The following is a 23,168-nucleotide window of genomic DNA, read 5'->3' as shown; positions in this document are numbered from 1 at the left end:
CTTTCTGTCTAGTTTAAAGAATCTTTCTATTAGAGATAGTGATGATAATTAAGTGTAAGAAGTAGAAAATTATTCTGTCTTGTTAGAAAATGTTAACTCTCTTCTAAGTGTTAAAGAATCTTTAGGCGTTTGCTAAGTTAGATATATGCTAAGAAATAAAGATCTAAATTAAAAGAAGAAGTAAGAATATAAACTTGCAAGAAGTATAAGTAAAAGATGCTAGTTGCAAATCTATGGTAGACTTAAAACATGTAGTAATAAGCTTGTAAGAAGAAAAGATGCTAGTTGTAAATATAAGTTTAAATGAGAATATAAGAAGTAAATAAGTAAAGATGCTAGTTGTAAAAGATAAATATAAGAAGTAAATAAGAAATATATTTGCTAAAGTAGTTTTACAGTTTCCTTGAGGAGTATAAATAAGTAGACGCTAATGTGCTATATGTGAGTCTGTAAAAATGTATAAATGTTGAGTGTGAGTTTATGCTTAAGCACATATTACATGTGAGTTTGTGAAAATGTGTAAATGTTGATTGTGAATCTATGTTTAATGTATATGGTGAAAGAACCTGAGACACAGAAGGTAGTGTCTTACTAGACTGTAAAGTAGGCAGTCTGAATGGTTTTAAAAGCTCCAGAAATTGCTAAGAAGCTAAGAATGGTGGACTCTAGAACCAGCACAACAAGGCATCCACAGCTGAGATCTGTGGAAAATCAACGCAACAGAAAAACCTGAGCTAACATCAAAAACGGTGTGGTTTAGAATACTAGTGTACCTAAAAAGGTCTCTGGCTTGAGAATCAAAGCTGCAGAGACACTTGTTTGCTAAAATTGTTAACTGCAAAAAGTTTTGGTTATAAAATATCTCTTCATATTTGGAAGTTGAAGTCTGATATCAGAATTTACTTTTTTTGAACTTAAGAAAATGAGATAAAACTACAAAAAATTTTGTTATGGATTTCTTGAAATTTGGAAGGCTCGTACAAGAATTTATTATTTGAATTTGGGGACTTAAGAAATAAGATGAACAATAGTGAATTCACTGCAACGGGATAATATTGAATTTACTTATAGTAATGACCTGGGAACTGTTTTATAGAGTTATCTGTGTTAAAAATGGAACTGTTTAAATGAAGAAATTTATTGTTTCTACCTAGAGTCAAGATGCAATTTTCTGTATGCATATAGGCTGGTGATTCATGAATTGTTCTGTGTTTAAAATGCAATTGTTTTGTGGAACTGTTTATGTAAAAATGAAATTACTTATGGAACTGGTTTTGTTTTACAAATGGAACGGTTTAAATGGAAAAGTTTGGGTTTTCTAACTAGGCATGAGATTTTATTTAAAAAACATTTATTAAAAAAGGGAGAAATAATATTCCTTAGTCTACTTAATTTAAAAAAATATTTTCTTGTTGTTTGAGTGGACTAATGTCATGTTTTGTTAGCAAGAAATGCAAATGGGGTATACTAAGAGACTACTTTTAAAGTGTAAAGAGTTTTATTAAGAAATTGCTTTTGGATGTTTTGCTAAAAGTTTTCAAAGTGTTAATGGTTAGATTGAAAATATTGCTTTTCAGTAAGGGTTTGTAGGAATTGTATGAGTGTGGGTTTTCTTCTAACTAGGTTTGAGATTGTTTTAAAAAAATTATAAAGAAAAGGAAGAGTTATGAGTGATTTAAGGTTGAATGTATGTTAGCAGAAATTATGTTTAACCTATTGATATTAATGCACCCTGGTTTTGTGGAGTTAAGGAAATATTTAAGTTTGATGTGAATACATCAGTTTTCCTATGTTCTGTTAGCAAGAAATTCAAATGGTTCTATTAAGAGTTATTGTTATAAGACTGAGAAAATTGTTAACTATAAATAGCACCATTTATGTTAATTCAAATGGTTCTGTAAAGAGTTTGCTTTGAGTTGTAAGATTGGGAGAATTGTGACTATGTACAGCAATGTTTATGTTAACCTGTTAATGGTAATGATGAAGTTAAGGGGTTCTTTAAGATTGCAATTGCATTAAGTTTTTGGTTTAGAAAGGGCTTGAGGCAGCTAAGACTGCTGAGGTCACCTTGGATCTAATTAAAAAAAAATGCCATCTATATCATCCTCTACTCTCATACTGGGGGGAATAACAACTATGCAGATTGCTATAAGCTATTAATAATGAGTTATTTTTTATATATTAAGAAAGGGGGATCTGTGGGAGCCCATTTTCAGGTTCCTCGTGGCTTTACCCAGCAGGTCTGTATAGAGGATTATTAGAACCATGTGCCTGAGTGCAGGTGTCTGAGATGGTCTGCACTTGGCTGTGCTGAGGGCAGGTCTTTTGCTCCACCCCTTGGTGTCTCTATAAATACCCTGGGGCAGAAACAGTCAAGGCCCATTGGAATAGGTTCCAGGCCCTCTCGAGGCTATCCTTTATTTTCTATCTGTTCATATACACAATCTAAATCCTTCTATTTAATATTTCCTGCTGCTCACACTCAAGAAAACACTGGGGAGCTGTGGAGTTGGTGGTAAATGCGCTGCAGGGGACCAAACTGGCCTCAAACTCACAGAGATTGGCCTGACACTGTCTCTCAAGTGCTGAGATTACAGGCATGCACCTCTAAGTCCAATTGAGATATATTTTTTAAATGACCTATCTTTGACTCAGAGAAAGAAAGGATAAAATAAGATTTAAAAAGGGACAATCATACTTTTAATGAACATTAATACTGCTTGAAATTCTATAATAATTTGAACTGGAAAATTTAAAAATGCAAACGTTCTCAATAACTGGGTTATTTTCTTTGCTTCCTTAATTTTATTCATTTAAAAATGTTTGAACTGTGTATATGTACATAAACCAACTTAGAGGTGTCTATTATGTACTTTCCCTTTGTGAGCTCTAGTGATGAAAACAAGGGAGTCACATGGCTGCAAGTAACCTCTGTGCATTTATTTAGTTTTAAATGTTACCTATGTATGTGCTGATATAGGAGTGTGCATATGCCACAGCCCATGTAGAAATAAAAGAAAAACTTGTAGAAGAAACATGGGTCACTTAGATCTAGAACTCAGGTCATCAGGCTTAGCTGCAGCCACCTTTACTGGCTGAGGTGATTGTGTGGCATTCAGGTGTGGTTCTGAGAAAGTGTTATAAACAAATATTTAGTCTTCAGCATAAACAAATTTAGAAAAATGAATCATAGTATGCATATTTTCATATGCAAAGAGGATTTGTCATTCAAATTGTCCTGTGTTCCTCTATACTTGTATGAAAATATGTTTACAATCTGAAAAGACAATAGTTTATTCATGTAATATTCCCACTAATCTTATCTGAATATCAGTGAGATGGCTCAGTGGGAAAGGTTGCATGCAAAGTTGGAAACCTGGCCTTGATCATCATATAAAGTAGATACAACAAAGTTGTCTTCTGGTCCCCACAAGTCTGCCTTGGCCTACAAAGCCATAATCACATTACACACATACCATAAACATTTGTTATAAAATAAATCTTACTGCCATTATATTATCTGGTATCTCTCGAGAATCCCCTTAGAAGGCAAAGACAGTACTTAAAGATGAAATGCCAAATGGTTAACTAATGGGGACAGGAATAAGCATGGAATGTTAAATTTCACATATACACATGTATACACATATAAATACATATAGATATATGTATATATCACCATATCACAACAATCTGTGGTATTAGATACACAGATGATTGCTGATTATCCCACTTTATTACATGCCTACCAGATATATAAAAATATTGCTTTGTACATACACAAGGTATTTAATGTTTCTTTTTTTATTTATTTATTTATTTATTTATTTATTTATTTATTTATTTATTTATTATGTATACAGTATTCTGCCTGCATGTGTTCCTGCAGGACAGAAGAGGGCACCAGATCTCATTACAAGTGGTTGTGAGCCACCATGTGGTTGCTGGGAATTGAACTCAGGACCTCTGGAAGAGCAGTTGATGCTCTTAACCACTGAGCCATCTCTCCAGCCCAGTATTTAATGTTTCTTATAGTCTCTTCTACTAAGCATTTTAACATTAATATTGTTATATCATACTGAGAAAATTGTACACTTTGGGAGTACATCATTTACCCTTGGAAAAGGAGGCTCATGAGTTAAATGTAGCCCTCAGTAATTACTGACACCCAAGCCAGGCTGAATAACAATTAACAAAATCTCAAGCAAATTTGTGAAAATATGAAAAACAAAAGCAGGAACAACCCACTACACTTTCACAGACACCTGTACTTGATAAGTATGAACACACACTGCCTGATATTTATTTTATTTTTTTCCATTATTAAGACATTTTTATTCATTTTGCATACCAATCACAGATCTCCCCCTCCTCCTCCTCCCTCCCAGCCTTTCTCCCAACCCTCCCTCATCTCCTCCTCCAAAAATGTAAGTCTTCCCATGGGGAGTCAACAAAGCCTTATACATTCAGTTGAGGCAGGACCATGCTCTTTCCCTCTGCATTAAGGCTGTTGAAGGAGCATGATCCAGGTTTTTGGATCCCACTGCCTGATAATAAACAGTGGACCGCTTAGATGATGGGGATCCCATTCTACCCATTATGATAAAAATACTTATTACTAAGTAAAAGCACCAAAGAAAATGAACAAACCCCACAGAAGAAATATAACAAAAACAAAATAAACTTCACTAAATGGACTTCCACACACATATATCACACTTTAGTAACTATCTCAAATGTTTCACAATACAAATCCCAATGCAGCTGGGGGGGGGTGCCTTTAATCACAGCACTCGGGAGGCAGAGGCAGGCAGATCTTTGTGTGTTTGAGGTCAGCCTGGTCTACAGAGCGAGATCCAGGAAAGGCACAAAGCTACACAGAGAAACCCTGTCTCAAAAAAAACCCAAAACAACAACAACAAAAAAACCAAAACAAACAAACAAAAGAAACCACAATGCAGTGACCTCCACCATCAGTCTGGAGTGAACATGGTAAGTAATTTACTTCCTTCAAGACTTTGATGAAAAAGAAATGAAAAAAAAAAGGCTTTTTTTCTTGAAGCTGAAAAAGTCTAAAGTCTTTACCAAATTATTTAGATGAATAGGGTTTCCTCTTGTATAAGTTCATCCCTATTTCCTGACATCAACATAATATGTCAGTTTTAAAATATTTAGGAGGCTAGAGACATAGCTGGGCAGTTAAGAAAAGTTCATTCCGAGGACCAGGGTCCAATTTTGGATGACTTCCTATAATTCCTGCTACAAGAAGATCCAAGTGTCTAACCTTCTTGGGAACCAGCATTTAGATGCATGTATGCACACAAACACATTGACACCACATAATTGAAAGTAAAACAAATCTTTAAACAAGTTTTACTCATGAAAGTTTTTCTCTTACAAGCATTCATTTCTATAACACAGGTGCTGAGGCATCTACAAGCTCACTTACACGGTTTTTCTTTATCATAAATTGGTTTGTGTAACAGAAAGCAAGAATGTAGCCTTCAAGTGAGAGAAATCAATCCTATTCAGTTACTGGTGTCAATTGGAATGATTTAGGAAATGCTGCCCTGCTGGAGGAAATATGTTCCTGTGTGGAAGGCTTTGAGAATTTACATCTGCACACCATTTCCAGTTCCTACTCTATATCATGTTTCAAGCTGATGATCTGAGTCTTAGCTTCCTGCTTTAGCTGCCATGTCTAGCACTTGTTACCATGCCACTTTCATGGTGATCCTATATCCCCCTAGAACCAAGGGTCAAACTAAACTCTTTTATAAGTTGACCTAGACATTATATCACAAAAACAGAAAAGGCACTAATACAAATCCATAAAGTTTTACACCTGAGTTAGTTATTTCATGTAATTCATGTACAAAAATCTAAAAGGGTAACATTATTGTTGAAACTCATAGGGCTTAATACATTCATAAATTTATTTTTCCAATGAGTTTTCAGATACAACTATATAAAGACAGATATGAAAATGCTTGACCAGATTGTTGACAATCTTAATTTTTTTGAAGATCACTATGATGTGTAGTCTTTACCAAACTTATCAAATTCATAGGGTTCCTCTCCAGTATGTGTTCTTTTATGCCTTTGAAGAGAACAAAGATGGGCAAAGACTTTACCACACTGGTTACATTTATAAGGTTTCTCTCCAGTATGTGTTCTTTTATGTATTTGGACACATCTTTGTTCTGCAAAGAATTTTCCACACTGATTGCATTCATAGGGTTTCTCTCCAGTATGTGTTCTTTTATGCCTTTGAAGATGAGAGCTATGGGCAAAGGCATTTCCACACTGATTACATTCGTAGGGTTTCTCTCCAGTATGTGTCCTTTTATGAGTTCGGAGATGACTTTGACATACAAAGGCTTTACCACAGTGATTACATTCATAGGGTTTCTCTCCAGTGTGTGTTCTTTTATGTATTCGGAGAATTCTTTGTTCCGCAAAGGCTTTACCACATTGATTGCATTCATAGGGTTTCTCTCCAGTATGTGTTCTATTATGTATCTGAAGACGTTTTTGTTCTGCAAAGACTTTACCACACTGATTACAAGCATAGGGTTTCTCTCCAGTATGTGTTCTTTTGTGCATTTGGAGATTACTGGGACGTGCAAAATCTTTACCACACTGATTACATTCATAGGGTTTCTCTCCAGTATGGGTTCTTTTATGTATTCCAAGACTGTTTTGAGAAGTGAAGGCTTTACCACACTGATTACAAGCATAGGGCTTCTCTCCAGTATGTGTTCTTTTGTGCAATTGGAGATTACTGGGACGTGGAAAGAGTTTACCACACTGATTACATTCATACGGTTTTTCTCCAGTATGTGTTCTTTTATGCATTTGAAGATGACTGGGTTGTGAAAAGCCTTTACCACACTGATTACATTTATAGGGTTTTTCTCCAGTATGCGTTCTTTTGTGCATTTGGAGGTTACTAGGATGTGCAAAGCCTTTACCACACTGATTACATTTATAGGGTTTCTCTCCACTATGGATTCTTTTATGCCGTTGAAGATGACTGACTTGTGAAAAGCCTTTACCACATTGATTACATTCATAGGGCTTCTCTCCAGTATGTGTTCTTTTATGCACTTGAAGAATACTGAGTTGTGAAAAGCCTTTACCACACTGATTACATACATAAGGTTTCTCTCCAGTATGTGTTCTTTTATGCACTTGAAGAACACTGAGTTGTGAAAAGCCTTTACCACACTGATTACATACATGAGGTTTCTCTCCAGTATGTGTTTTTTTGTGTTTTTGAAGATTACTAAAATGTGAAAAGCCTTTAGCACACTGATTACATTCACAGGGTATCTCTCCAGTATGCATTCTTTTATGCTTTTGAAGAGTACAGTGATGAGCAAAGGCTTTAACACATTGAGGATATTCAGGAGGTTGTTGTCCAGTATGACTTCTTTCATTCCTGAAAGGATAATTGGCACATGTAAAAGCTTTACCACTTTAAATACACTGTTGAATCTTTACATTTGAATGAATTAATTTACAATTTGGTCCAGTTGCAAAGAATCAGATATTAAGGTTTTATTACTTTGTTTACACTCATATTATTCCCATTTATTAGGGGTTGTTTTGCATCTTTGAAGATACCTGTGATGGTAAAAGCATTTATTACATGATTCACATTTACACATTTTTTTTCTATATGAGATTTTTCACATATTTGAAGAGAACTGGAAAAACTCAGCTTTATCACACTTATTGCTGTCATAAATTTTCCTATACTGTGAGTCACATTACATTTTCTAGGTGAATTATGACAAACAGAACTATTTACACAGTCCTAGTACTCATAGGGCTTTTCTGCAGTGTGAGATTGTTGATGTATTTACAGTGAAGGTGGAAAACCATTTACTTGTATACTTGAATCAGACTCAACAAGTCTATTCATTGTGGGGACTGCTACATATATTCTAATAGTTCTGAGAGGTATGTTCCATCATTCCATATCCCTATGTTCATGTGGCTTGTATCCAGAATGACATATGACATACATAGTAAAGGAAGAATGACAAATAAAAGGTTTCCACATTGAATTCATAGTTTGAATTTCTGTTTCTCATAGATATGTGGTATGGGGATTAAGGTCTCTCGACAATAGTCCTTGACTCTAAGTGTTTCTTTCACTAAATTTATCAAAGTCACAAAAAGTATATGAGTAACACTAGCTTTACTATGGACTATTTGCTTATTAGGAGGTTTTGAACATATACTTATCACCTCTTCAATGTGTCTACCTTTTTTAATATAAGTGTTATGAAATGAAATGGGCTGGCAGTTGTACAGCACAACACTCATGGGGCTTTGATTCAAATGGCCACATCTGTTAAAGCATTGTTTTCTTGTCTTCTTTCTTAAAAGAATGTCTTGCAAATGTAATTCACCTACCTGAAGTTGAGATATATGTTATTTGTTGTGAGAATTTAATAATCATCAATGCATTATAAGCTGTGCTAATTTACACTGTTGCTTTTCTTTGTAACTTCCAGGACACATTACAGTTTCTTCAAAGACACATTTGTAACAGTTTTCAAGAGAAAATTACCTTTCATGTCTTCTAGAAATTTTACAGTGTTCTTCGATATTATGGTCTTCTCTGCTGTATCCTAAAATATAGTTTCAGAAAATGTACGGTATATTATTAAAAATTGTGCAAAATTTAAGTTACTATCTTCAGTGAACCTTAGAACCATGCCTGATTTATTCACCTCATTCTTCTTTCTCACTCAAATTACAGAGAAGCATAGCCAAAGAATAGTTGTCCCCTTATTTTATATGAAGAAAAATTCAGTCTTACCTATAGTAATGAGGTTCCTGTAGGTCTCCAGCATCACATCTTTGTAGAGATTCTTCTGGGAAGGATTCAGCAAAGTCCATTCTTCCCAAGTGAAGGCAACATGCACATCATCATAGGTCACTGCATTCTAAAATATCCCATAGATGTGTACAACAGAAAGCATGATACTGACAACATTGTAAATCTATACTTCTTGATGGTATAGTCATATAATTCTGGTGCTCCACATACTTCCTCCATAACACAGACATTGTAATGTAATCATCAAGTCACTCTAGAAGGAAACTGAATAGGAGGTTCACCTCTCTCATTTCTGTACCCCTTGTATGGGATATAACCTTGCAACAGAAATGCCTATTAACAAACATAGAAAAGTAAACAGATCAACAGTACAGACTACACATTAGAAAAATTGTATGAACAATTACTAAGTATAAAAAAGAAAAATAAGAAGGACAAGCTGGGTGTATTGGATCATGCCTTTAATGCTAGCACTCAGAATACAGAGGCAGGTATATTTGCTTGAGTTGAATGGTAGCCTAGTCTATGCAATCAGTTCTAGGACAGCCAGAAGTACATATTGGGACCCTGTCTCCTGTGCAAAAAATATCAGTCAAACAAGCAAAAAGATAGAAAGAACACAGAGGTTATTTACTTTAGTTTCTACAAAGAGTTAGACATTCACTCCACTTCTGTATTCATCTTCCAGAAACCCGAAGTACCTCATTTTAATGTGTAACATCAATAAGATTTTTCTAAAAGGCACTGAGTGTTTAAACACAGTTTCAAATGGACAGATGAAAACATTAGCAATATAAATAAATATAAATATAATCAACACAGGGCAGAAGAAATGGCTCAATAGTAATGAGCTCTTGCTGGTCTTGCATATAGGTGGGGTCAACTGACAATATTTACACAGGAGATCAAAACTATCCATTATTCCAAGTTTAGGGTTTCTGAGGCCATCTTTTGATCATTGTGAGGACCAGGTACCCACATGGTGCATATCCATGCATACAGGTAAAATACTCATATTCATTTAAAATATTCAAAACAAACACAGCAGGCAGGAAAAATGTCATGCACCTGCAATCCAATGACAGAAGGCTCAGGCAGTATTAATGTCATGAATACATGTCATGCTGGAAAACAAAATGATACCATCTGCCAAATTTCAAATTTCAGGATGGGGTAAAGCTCAGTATAACAGTATTGTTTGACATGTACAAAAACCTACATTTCAGGCCCATCACCCAATAATAAAAAACAGAAAAGCCAGGAATTTTGGCCCAACTTTAATCCCAGCACTTGTGAGCCAGATTTAGGTGGTCTCTGAGTTCAAGGCCAACTGGGCTTACTGAGGTACTTTCAGTTCAGCAAAGGTTACATAGACAAACCTTGTCATCAAAAACAAACAAACAAAAAATGTAAACAACAGACTACCAATACTGGCTTAGCATTGAATGGCAATTGCTTTTACTGTATCTAGAGTCTATAATGGTGGTGAAGGCATGACTGCACAAGAAGGATGCTGGTTTATGAATTTCAACCAAAACACAATAGGTAGAAACAAAGAATAGGAAATTGGTTGAGTCTATAGATGCTCATAACCCATCCCCAATGAGGAATTTCATCCAGAAAGGCTCCTCCTAATCAAAAGAAAGTTCCCCAAAAGAGAAACATGTTCAAATACATCATCACATCTGGGAAGTTTTTCATACAATCAACTACATTCTGATCCAGGTCACTATAGGCTCATGGTCATCCATGAAAAAAAATACATTTAGTCACTTCAATGATACTCTTGGTCTGCAATAGCCCCTATGCTGTTCAAATGTCCAAAGCCTTTTCTGACACTCAAGAAAATCTTGACAGTGACATCTTGTAAAATCAGAAAACAAATTACATCTTTCCAACATACAATGGCACAGAATACCATTCACTTTCCAAAAGAGAGGAATGGGAATATAGTGAGGGAAGAGTGGATCAAGGCAAGTCTCAAGCACAGAGGAAAACCATCAAATCTTATAGCTCTGTCTCAGACACATAAGGCTTCAGTTTCAAAGGACTTAGATGTGCCCTATCCCTGCAACTTCTCATTCATCTCTCTCTTTGGTTACTTTAACTCCCTATATGCAGCCAGCTCGCCATGGGAGATGTCTCATAGCATAGGTATCTCATCATCTTGTGGTCTCAAAATGAAACACAGACTTCATCCTCACAGCTTCACACAATAAACTCTGTCTCCTCACTGTATTCTGACACTGCCAAACATAGATGCCTGTTACAATGCTGAACTGAAACCACAAACTAAGAGTCCATGACCTAAAATTTTGATGCTTTCTTGTTTCCAGGATCAAGAAGGGTAAGCCTGCAAATTCTGACTTCTTAATTAGAATGGACACCAACATGCTTGGACCACAGGTGCAGCAGGTTTTATATGAAGTTGCTTCCAGGGACTAGGAATCACTTTACTTCCTCTATAAATTGAAGGTTTAGGTGGATGGTGTCTTATCCTTATGACACCTTGCTAGGTTTCCATTACAGAGCAAGGGACTTCTGTATAATGGTGATAAACTCCTTGAAAATTCCTGTCTATTTCAATACTTGGCCACCATCTGAAACTACCTTTTCATTTTCATTAATTTCTGATCCATTTTTTTTACTGCAGAGCTCAATGAGTCATCAGTAATAACCATACAAGAGATTCAATATTCTATTTAAGAAATTAGCCCAGCCGGGCGGTGGTGGCGCACGCCTTTAATCCCAGCACTCGGGAGGCAGAGCCAGGCGGATCTCTGTGAGTTCGAGGCCAGCCTGGGCTACCAAGTGAGTTCCAGGAAAGGCGCAAAGCTACACAGAGAAACCCTGTCTCGAAAAAAAACCAAAAAAAAAGAAATTAGCCCATTGTTTTTTAATTCTGCCTTACTAAATTTCCAGGGCATAGCCAGAGTAAGAAAGATTATGAAGCCACAATATCACCCAAATGATCTCTAATATATTTTTTTTATTGAGTCTATCTATTTCTGTCTGGAATCCTATGATCTCAACTTTCTGTCATTACTCTCAACAATCCTATCTACCTGGTTCTACAACTATAGCTAATTATGTTCTCTGTAAAATTTTCTATATTTTTTGCCGTCTAAGGTGTTGATATCATCCACATTCTTCCAAAGGACAACATTCCCATATTCTACCTAGCAACAAAACCAATTTTGGTGCTCCATTTTTTTGTTCTTACATTCTTTTATGCTGTTGTTTAAATGTCCTCTAACCAAAAGCATCTCAGACAATGAATGGGCTTGTTTGGCTGATTCTGTCAGATCACAGTTCACCATTTTAGGAGCTTAGGATAGAAGCTCAAGCTAGCATTTGAAGGCAAAATCCATGAGCAAAGATTTTTCCCCCTGTGTTTCCCTCTTGCCTAGTCACTGTCTCAAGCTCAAATAGCTCTTTTCCATCCCAGGCCCACTTTTTTAGGAATACAGCTACCCTCAGTGGAGGAGCCTTCCCAGATCAATAATCAATCAACAAAAATCTCTCACAGACACAGCAGTTTATGTCTGTTATGAACAAAGCCACCATGAACATAACTGAGCCAGTGTCCTTGTAGTGGGAGGGAAAAGCATCTTTTGGGTATATGCCCAAACATGTTATTACTGGGTCTTGAGGTTTGCACTTGCTCCAGATCCTTTCCAGCATTAGCTCTCACTTGTGTTATTGATCATAACAATTCTGAAAGGTATAAGATTAAAATCTCAAAGTACTTTTGATTTACATTTCCCTGATGGCTAAGGATGTTGAACGTTTCTTCAAGTGTTTCTCAGCTATTTTAGATTGTTCTACTGAGGATTCTGTTTAGAAAGGTACCCCATTATAATTTAAGTATTTGGTTTGTTGTTTTTTGGTTTCTTGAGTTCTTTATTATCCTGAGTGAGGCAACCCAGAAGCACATAAACATAGTATACTCACTTCTAAGTGAATATTAGTTAAATAAAGTATAATCACAGTTAATCACATTACATTCCATAGATGAAGAGTGGCTAAGTAACAAGAACAGCTCTAGGAGAGCTGCATGGATCTCCCTGGAAAGAGAAAATAGATTTTGTGGGCACACTGGAGGGAAAAGGGTATGGAAACAGGAAGGACCAAGTAAGTAAGGAAGAGACAGACATAGGGGGAAAATATAGAGAGAGATTATTGGAGTAGGGGAACTTTCAGCAGGGCATGTGGAAACATAATGCAGTGCAAGCTTCCTGAAACCTATAAGGGTGACCCTAGAGAAGACTCCTAGTAATCAAGGACACGGATACTGAATCAGCCATCTTCTGTAACAACATAAGGCTCCCAGTAGCAAGACTAGGACATCAAACTAGCCACAAAACATTCAACCCACACTTGTCCTGCTTGCAAGATATGCTAGGGCAGAGGTGGCTCAGAGCTTCTGTAGTGGCCAAACAATGACTGGTCTAACTTGAAGCCAAGGCTCTGGGAGGAAGCCCATGTCTGACACTGCCTGGATGACTAGGAGAACTGGTACTTGAATGGCTCAGAGAACTAGGATAGAACCAAATACAACAGAAAAACAACAAAAAATATGAAATGATTCATAACTATATTCTGCTATAATACATATCAGTGCCTAGCCCAATTGTCACCAGAGAGGCTTCTTCTGGCAGCTGATGGGGGCACATGCAGGGATCCTTACCCAAACATTAGCCTGAGCTCTAGGAATCCTGTGGAAGAAGGGGGTAAGGATTGTAGGAGCCAGAAGGGTGGAAGAAACCAGGAGAACATGGCCCACAGAATCAACTAAGCAAGGCTCATAGGGGTTCAGAGAAACTGAAGTGGCAATTATGGAGCCTGCATGACTCTGTGCCAGGTCCTCTACATATGTGCTATGGTTGTTTAACTTGGGGTGTTTGAGGGACTCCTAACTATCAGAATCAAGGTGTCTTGGACTCTCTTGCCTGCTCTTGGGATCATTTTCCTTCTATTGGGTTACCTTGTCCAGCCTTGATATGAGGGTTTGTGCCTAGTCTTATTGCACCTTTTTATGATGTGTTAGGTTGATATCCCTGAGAGGCTTTCTCTTTTCTGAAGGAAGACAGAAGAGCAGTGGATCTAGGAGAATAGGGATTGGGTAGGGATTGGAAGAACTGGAGGAAGGAGAGGCTGCAGTTAGAATGTATTGTATGAAAGAATAAATACAAAGAATAAAGAAAAAAATGAAAATGCATTTAGTCTAACTTCAATGATCCTCATAATCTGTAACAGCCCAAATGTGCAAAGTCTCTGCTGATACTCAAAACAATCTCTTTATTGTCACATCTTTTGAAAATCTAGAAACAACTTAACAATTTTCAATATACAGTGTCACAGGATATGTTCCCATTCAGGAAAAGAGGAATATGGCATCCAGTTCAGGCAGACATCCCCTGCTCATGTGTGTGTCACAACCGTCAGAAGAATAGGTAGGCAGGCCACCAGCCCAGGAAACTTCCATACTCTGTACATTTCCACAGACACAATCCCCACAAACCCTATAGTTGCTACCAGTAAAGCCATATCCCCACCCCCAAATCAGATGGATAGCCTCTGCTCAAGTGCAGGTCATACCAGCCAGAAAAATAGGTAGGCAAACTGAGGCAAAGACTCCCTCCTGGACCAGAGGCCATGCCATCCATCAGTAATCCACATAGGCTGCTTAGCTGTGGACTCCTCCACTCATTCAATAATCCCAACACTAGCCTCAATCCCACTTCCATAATCATCTCTGGGTTATAGCCTTCAACTTCGGTGAAGGAAGACCCCTTGCTCAAGCAAAGGATACATCATCTACCAGAAATTCATGTAGGCCAACTGCTCATAGCTTTCCCAACTCTCTCAGTACCCCCTCAACACTATCCCTAAGTTCCCTCCTCTCTTCACATTTTATCAACCCCAAACTTGGGCAGATACTCCCTGCTGGAACAAAGGCCACACCTACTGCAACATTTCTAGTCCTCAGCTTGGGATAACAAACAGTGTTCAACCATAGGCCACACAGAGCAGAAGACCAGAGAACAAATAGAACCCAAGGAACAAAACACCCATCCAACAAAGACAAACTGAGAAATTGGCACCTAGACTCACAATCACCTCAAACTCAGATACCCAGACACTAGCATAAGAACACAATCAATAAAAGCCACTATAATATGTCACTACCAGATTCCAGCTATCTTACTACAGCAAGCCCTGACTATTCCAGCACAGTTGAAGCATAATTAAGAAACCTTAAGACCAACTTTATAAAAAAGATAGAAGTTCTTAAAGAGGAAGTGAATAAATTCCTTAAAGAAAACAGGGAAAGGATAAATGAAAAATTGGAGAAAATGAATAAACTCCTTAAAGAAAGCCAAAACAAAAACAAAAGCAAAAACAAACTAAACAGGTGATAAAAATGAATGAATCTGGTCAAGACCTGAAAATGGAAACAAAAGCTATTAAAAAATACAAACTGAAGCAATTTTGGAAATGAAAATCTGGGTAATCAAACAGGACTTACAGTGGCAAGCTTAAACAAAAGAACACAAGACACAGAACAGAGAACTTCAAGCTTTGAAGATATGATAGAAGAAATGGATATATTGATCAAAGAAAATGCTAAATCTAAAATTTTCCCGAAACATAACATCCAGGAAATCTGGAACACTTTGAAAAGATGAAACCTAAGAGTAATAAGAATAGAAGGCAAATAATCTCAACTCCAAGGCCCAGAAAATATTTCTAGAAACAACTGAGAGCCAAAAATTTTCCTAACTTACAGGAAAACGGTCTCAAAGGTGCTCATAGAGAATGAAACAGCAATCATGGAGCCTACAGGAGTCTGCACTAGTTTCTCTGCATGTAAGTTATTGTTGTGTGGGTTGGTGTTTTCGTGAGACTCCTAAAAGTGTGAGTGGAGGGCTGTCTCTGACTCTTTTGCCTGATCTCAGAACCCTTTCCCTCCTACTAGGTTGTCTCATCCAGCATTGGCATGTGGGTTTGTGTCTAGTCTTATTTTAACTTGTTATGTACATTTTTTCTGGGAGGCCTGCTCTTTTCTGAAAGGAAATGGAGGAGGAATGGACCTGGTGGAGAGGGGAACAGTGGAGAGGACTGGGAGGAGTGGAGGGAGGGAAAACAGCAGTTGGAATATATTGTATAAGAGAAAAATACATTTTTTAAAAAAATTTAAAAATTTTAAAAAAGAAAGCAATGTGGACACATTGTGGACAGTGAGGGAAGATTGGACCACGGCAAAACTAAAACTCAGCAAGAATTAACAAATCCTATAGCTCTGTTTCAGACAGGTGAGTTTTCATTCCCAAAGGGCTTAAATAACTCTACCCCTGAAATTTTTCATACATGTTTTTTCTTTGCTACTTCTACTCACTGTATACAGCTCCCCATGGCAGATGTCTTATAGTTTGGGCATTTCAATATCTTACCATCTCAAAATACAACACTGGCGTAATCTTCACAGCTTCATGCGATGACCTCTCACAGTTTCTTCACTGGGTTTCTGACTCTGCCAAACATAGATGTATGTAGCAGTGCTCAACTGAAACAACAGAGGAAGAACCTATGAACCTATGACCTGTACATTTTACATCTGTCTTGTTTCCAGAACCAGTATGACATGAGTTACTCACCACAAATTAGGCTTCTACATTGAGATGAATGCTACCACACTTGGAGAATCTTTACAGAAGGTCCTCTGTGAAGTTGCTTCTTGGGATTAGGAATCAAGTTGCCTATTCCCTCCATAAATTAAAGGCTTAGATGGATGGAGTCTTGCACTTAGGGTACCTTCCTGGGTCTCAAATCCTGAGAAGGGCCTTCTCTTTAATGGTCCTAAACTTCAAAATTCCCTGTCTCTGCTCCACCAAAGGACTACTATTTGAAACTACTTAGTCCTATTTATCTCTTCAAAACAGACTTTTTATTTCTTTCTGCACCACTTGTTTCTTTTACACTGTAGACCTGATTGAGTTATCAGCAATAAACACCCAAGAGAAGCAATACTTTGTCCAAGAAATCAGCCTATGATTTTTTAATTTTACCTTACTCAATTTCTTAGGGAATGGAGAAAATAAGAGTGATATGGGGACAGAATATTATTCAAATGACCTCTAGCTAAATTTTTAATGGAGTCTATTTCCCCCTGAAACCCTGTTCCCTGAAGTGCCACTGTGGCCATTACTTTCAATACTCATATTCCTGGTCCTACAAGAAGAGCTGATTAAGTTCTATGTGCAACTTTTTATGCCTTTTGCCATCTAAAGTCCTAATATCTTAAACATTACTCCAAAAGACAACATTCCCACATTCTATCCACCAACAAAATCACTTTTGGTGCACCAAAGTTTGTTCTAACTTGCTTATTTCTTGCTGTGATTAAATTGTCTAATGAAAAGCATCTCAAGTAATGAACAGGTTTATGTGGCTGATATTGCCAGATCACAACCCGCAATTGTAGGTGCTAAGGATGGAATCTCAAGCTAGGAATTGAAGACAAAAACCACAAGGAAACTTTGTTTACTGGCTTTTTCTCTTGCTTGCTCACCATCTTGTGCTCAGCTGGCTTTCTTATCCATCTTATGCTCACTTGTTTAGGGTAATGTAACCTCAGTGGAAGAGTCTTTGCACATCAATCATCAATTAACACAGTTTCTCAAAAACACAGTAACCAACAATTCTGATCTGGGCATAGCCTCAATTTATTTTCCCTCAGATGTTTAACCATATCAACCCCTTAAGAAGAAAAAAATGCAAATATGAAGATAATAACAGGAAAACACAGATACACCAAGAAATAAGGAGAAGTGAGCCTCCAAGATCAAGAAAACTAAATCTGTCTCTCTACAGAAACTTCCCAAACCAACAAGAGCTCAAGAGACTCAAAGCATAATATAGTAAATTTTTCTGAAAAATAAAATGGTGAAGTTCCATCATTTTCTAGAGAAACAATAATAAATTTAGATGACAATTAATAGACTCAACAACATAGATGGTACCAATGACCAAACAAGACAAAGACTTACCTACAAATATATATCATGAGCCCATAAACAAGAACTACAAGATTCTAATCAAAATTTAACCACAAGAAATTACTGGCCAGTACTCCTGTGCACTCTGGTACTCTCCTGTGCTAATAATAGAAAATGGATTGTGTGAGGATGACTGTTCTAACAGAATTGGACAGATGCACTTGAAGCCTTCTGATGTTTTAACTTTGTAGAAAACAGACTTGGTTACTAAAAGGATCTCATTCTCTTATGACAAGGTAAAGGATATTTGTTACAATCATTTAGGAATCCTTTTGTTTCCTATAACTGATGATTGCCTATAAGTCTGCCTATAAGGCAAGGAATTGAAAGCTTGTCTAGACCAAATAAAAAATAACAGATTTTTAAAGAAACAGTAGTGTATGATTTGTATTATACACCTAAAACAACTTGTTTTGTCTAACTGCTTTATGAGTCACAAGAACTTAAAGAAAAAAGTTTATCCCCATATTTTGTGTATGTTTGTGTGTGAGAGAGAATGTGTTCCATATGTATAAAAGTGACATACAAGAAAAAAGGGGGTCAGATCTCTTGGATCTGGAATAGCAGGTGGTTTTGTGCCTCCCAACTTGGATACTGAGATAAACTCAGGTCATCTCAAAGAAGAATACATTCTTTGCCACCTGCCCAGCCACATAGAACTTTTGATTCAATAAACTAAAAGTTTTTTACAGATTAACAACAACAACAAAACCTAAATAAACAAAGAAGTAAATAAATGATCCACAGTTCATCAATATTAAGATGTTGTATATGGTAAATCTGCAGCATGAATTGAATACAATCCCAAGAAAATTCCCAAGAATTTATAACATAATACCCAATTCCAAAACTACATACAAAGTAGAAACACTCAGAATGTTCAATAGAATCATGAAAAAATAATACATATATTGACAAAATCTGACTTCTATATTTACCACAAAGCTAAAACAATCCAGAATATGTACAATATCTGTGAAAGGATAAAGGAAAAAGAATAAGCCAAGAACAAAAGCAGGAAAATATAGTCAACTTTTAATCAAAGGACCAAAGGAAACTGAGCTCTAAAAAGTGTGATCTTGATGAATGCTACCAAACTTTCTATAATTCTGTACATATAAATTAAAGCAAACTTCATAATTCCCACAAAATTAACTAAAGTGACCCTTAAACAGTTATGTTCTGACCCTCCAGCTCCTGAGTGAGGTAACCCAGACTCAGAAAGAAAAACATGGTATACACTCATTCATAAGTGAATACTAGATGTAAAGCAAAGGACAATCAGACTATAACCCACAGCTCCAGAGAAGCTAAGAAATAAGGAGGGATGTACAGATCATCTTTGGGAAGGGGAAACAGATGGGATCTCCATGAGTAAACTGGGAATGAGGAAGGGCAATAAAGGGGAGGTGATGGGGGATGAGAACATGAGGAAACAGGATGATTGAGCTGGGGGAGGGATGGAGTGGGAGAGCAATGAAAGAGATATCTTGATAGAGGGAGACATTATGGGGCAAGGAAGAAACCTGGTACTAGGAGAATCTACAAGGACCATCACAGATTAGACTACTAGCAATAGTGGTGAGGATGTCTGAATTGGCCTACCCTGGTAATCAGATTGGTAAATACCCTAAATGCCATCATAGAGCCTTTATCCATTAACTGATGGAAGCAGATGCAGAGATCTACAACCAAGCACCAGGCCGAGCTCTGGGAGTATAGTCAAAGAGAGAAGAGGGAGTCTATAAACAAGGGGGGTCAAAATCATGAGGTGGGGAATCTACAGAGAAAACTGAACAAAGCTCATAAGAACTCATAAACTTTAGATGAACAGCAGTGGAACCTGAGTGGGACCAGACTAGGCCTTCTGCATACAGGAGACAATTATGTAGCTGGATCTGTTTGAGGGGCCCCTGGCAGTGTGATCAGGATCTATCCTCGGTGCATGCTCTGGCTTTCTAGATCCTATAACCTATGGTGGGACACCTTGCTCAACCTTGATGCAGGTGAGGGGCTTGATCCTGCCTCAACTGAATGTACCAAGCTTTGTTGTCCCGCCATGGGAGAACTTATCTTTTTGGAGGAGAGGATGAGGGGTAGGCCAGGGGGTTTCGGCAGGGGAGAAGGGAGTGGGAGGACAGGTGAGAGGGGGATCTGTGGTTGGTATGTAAAATGAATTTAAAAATTTAATAAAAAAAGACATTAACATAGACTTCACAATTTCCACAAAATTAACTCAAAGTAACTCTTAAAAAATTATGTTTTTGACCCTGCCACTAATGATCTTTCTCCCAAACAGAGAGGGCAATATTGTGGAATATTATTTTAATGTGTTATATTTGTTTATGCTGTGGAACATTTGTTTAATGATGCAAAAATGATACATTGCATTCTTTTATGTTGCATTTGTTTAACTGTGTAAAGCTATGTTACTTTGCTTGTCTAAATTATCTGATGGTCTAAAAAAGATCTGAATGTCCAATAACTAGGCAAGAAAAAGTATAAGCAGGTTTGGCAGACAGAGAGAGAAAATAGCAAGAGAGAAAAGGAGCAAGATTTGGGAGCAAGAAAGGAAGTTGGCAGTCACCTAGCCACACAGGCAGCCATGGAGTAAGAGTGAAAGTAAGATGTAAGAGAAGGAAAAAGCCCAGAGGCAAAAGGTAGATGGGATGATTTTAGTGAAGAGAAGCTGGCTAGAAACAGGCCTAGATAAGGCCAGGCACTCACAAGTAGTAATAAGCCTCTCTGTTTGATTTATGTGGAAGCTGGGTGGAGAACACCCAAAAGGACCAAAACAGCAAAGAATAAAAACAACCAACAGGCCCCATTCTATAGAGCTCTCTTGGCAAAGGGAGGTAATCTTCTTCTATAGAGAATTCTGTGAAGAAAGGGGGTGGAGGGAGGTGACCCTGGCCCGCCACCCAAGGCACAACATGCCAGCAGACCAGTACTGCCATGACTATGTGGCAATACATAGATTAATAAAAATGGGTTAATTTAAGATTAAAGAGCTAGCTGGGAAGAAGCCTGAGCTTCTTCAATATGTGTGACATTGATCCACATAGACCAGAAAAAGCTTAAAAATAATCTGAATGCACATAAATGGAGCCACACTGGGCTTCTTAGTCTCACACTTTCTTGCTATCAGCAGCACAGAGACACATCTCCCGAGAGTTGCCTGCAAGATGGAGTCAGTCACCACGAGCTAAGTGGCATGATGAACATCTGCAGTCTCTCCCATAGGCCATGGTACAGAGAGGCTTCTCCCAGCCACTGACTCCAGGCTTGAGAGCACAGCTGCAGACTTAAGAACACAGTTCCATGCTGCTTAATACTGCTTCTTAGAATTGGGGAGGTAAGCATGACTCATTGGTACCTGCACCATGTTGAAAAGCCTGGCTTTCATCCTAGTTGTGCAGTTTAACAGTTTTAAAACTCTCCTAGTCAGAGAAGGGTTAAAGATACACAATAAAGACAGATTCAGATAGAAAATACCTCTAAACATGTTACAAGATGTTTAAAAATATTCATAGGCTTTAGAGAGAAAAGAAAAAAGGGTAGAGAAAGTCCTTAAAAAAGAAATAGTTATAAAAAAAGAAGCCATATACATATGGCAAATACACAGAGAGTCTGGATTCTGTATATTCTTTTGTTGTCTTTGGGACTTTAAACTAGAGAGAGAGAGATTTGATTACAGGGACTGCTCAATTAAACCAACATATATATTTTTAAAGGTATCTTGACTTCAAAATTTGGGCCTAAGGATATGTTGCTTGGGAAAAGAGGTTCTGCTTTTGTTTCCATAGAACATGAGAAGCTGGTTAATTCCAGGTTTATATGGTTCTATCAAGGAAGACTCCCTAAGAGGTTTCCAATAGGAAAGATGGGCCAAATGATCCAACATCCAAAACTACTTCAAGGCAACTGGCTGACATGACACAGCATCACAGACTACTACAGCCAAGATTTAACCATAATTTTAAATGTTCTCAGGATCCCCATAAGAGTGCCAGCACCACATCGGCAGGAAGTAGTATGAAAAGCTACACCCAAATTCCCAAAATATTGTTTATAAATGTTTGTTTTTATTTAAAGGAGATTGATTATAAATGCAATCTCTTTCTAAAGAAAAAAGGGGGCCAGGTGGTGGTGGTGCACGCCTTTAATCCCAGTACTTGGGAGGCAGAGGTAGGTGGATCTCTATGAGTTCAAGACCACCCTGGGCTACAGAGTGAGTTCCAGGAAAGGTGCAAAGCTACACAGAGAAACCTTGTCTCGGAAAAAAAGGGGGAGGGATACGATATAGAAATGATAAAAAAAAAAAATCTACTTTGATCCAAAAAACAACTGTTAATCTCAAAATACTTTATATTGATATGGATTTGGTTTGTTGACACAAAACTAACATCAATTTTGTTATACTATATGTATATTTCTACTCTTGTTTAAGGTATTATATTTATGTAACTCATTTAAAATTGTAATGTATAATTAAGAAATACAGATTAATAATTAGTCATCTATGATAACCAAACTTATACTCAGGTTACTTAAGTTTTCTAGATATACAAAGATATATTTCAGATAGATAGGCAATCTTCAAACACTTCAAAGACATACAGAATATGGGATTTAAAATATTTTAAGAACTTAGACATTTCTGGACAGTGAAACACATCTGCTCCTGGCAGCACTGATTTACTTCAAAGAGGAAGATGGGCATTGAAGACACTCCATATGAGGTTTATCTTCTTCTTGGCAAAACTGGCCATTTGGGCAAGAAATGGCCCTTGCCTGGACTGCCTGACAGTACATTATATAAACTAGACATGCAGGACCCATAGGAAAGTGACCAATGAACTTTGCCAAATCAAGGTGAGATAGTCCTTCAGGTTCCTGCTTCACAGAAGAACTGCCAGACATTCTGCAGTACACAAAAGAAAGCAACTGATGAACTTCACCATTAGGCAGAACAGTCCTTTAAATTTCCTACTGCATTGAAAAATATGCCAGAGACTCTAGGCCTGTAGGTTGAAGATGGATGCCCCAACGTTGCTGAGGGACTTTGGGTGACTATCTAGGCAGCTAGATGTCTCTGTCATTTCTAGATTTTTTGGAAATTGCTTACAATGCACTTCCTGTTTACTTATATAATATTACATCCTTTTGAGTTCTTTGATGGACTTGAAAATTAAATAGTTATAGTTTTCCTTAGTTATATTAGAAAGTAAATTAGATACAAAACTTTA

The 23,168-nt window shown here is 37.2% G+C and overlaps 1 protein-coding gene across 1 annotated transcript in view; it reads right to left on the bottom strand.

The window, feature by feature from the left end:
- Positions 1 to 5,343: 5,343 nt before the first annotated feature.
- LOC128096158 (zinc finger protein 431-like) overlaps positions 5,344 to 23,168 on the bottom strand; it is a 38,043-nt gene continuing 20,218 nt past the window's right edge. Inside the window, exons 3-6 of the mRNA XM_052715357.1 lie at positions 16,315 to 16,427; positions 8,837 to 8,963; positions 8,585 to 8,645; positions 5,344 to 7,444 (exon numbers count right to left, since the gene is read on the bottom strand). Coding sequence (XP_052571317.1) covers positions 6,031 to 7,444; positions 8,585 to 8,645; positions 8,837 to 8,963; positions 16,315 to 16,317 — 1,605 coding nt within the window. The 5' untranslated portion in view covers positions 16,318 to 16,427 and the 3' untranslated portion in view covers positions 5,344 to 6,030. The remainder of the gene's footprint in view (positions 7,445 to 8,584; positions 8,646 to 8,836; positions 8,964 to 16,314; positions 16,428 to 23,168) is intronic.

This window comes from Peromyscus californicus, unplaced genomic scaffold (assembly GCF_007827085.1).
Source record: "Peromyscus californicus insignis strain IS unplaced genomic scaffold, ASM782708v3 Scaffold_5__1_contigs__length_169319896, whole genome shotgun sequence".
Taxonomy (NCBI): domain Eukaryota; kingdom Metazoa; phylum Chordata; class Mammalia; order Rodentia; family Cricetidae; genus Peromyscus; species Peromyscus californicus.
Note: the sequence above shows the minus strand (reverse complement) of the source record. Positions and strands in the feature narration are given on the sequence as shown.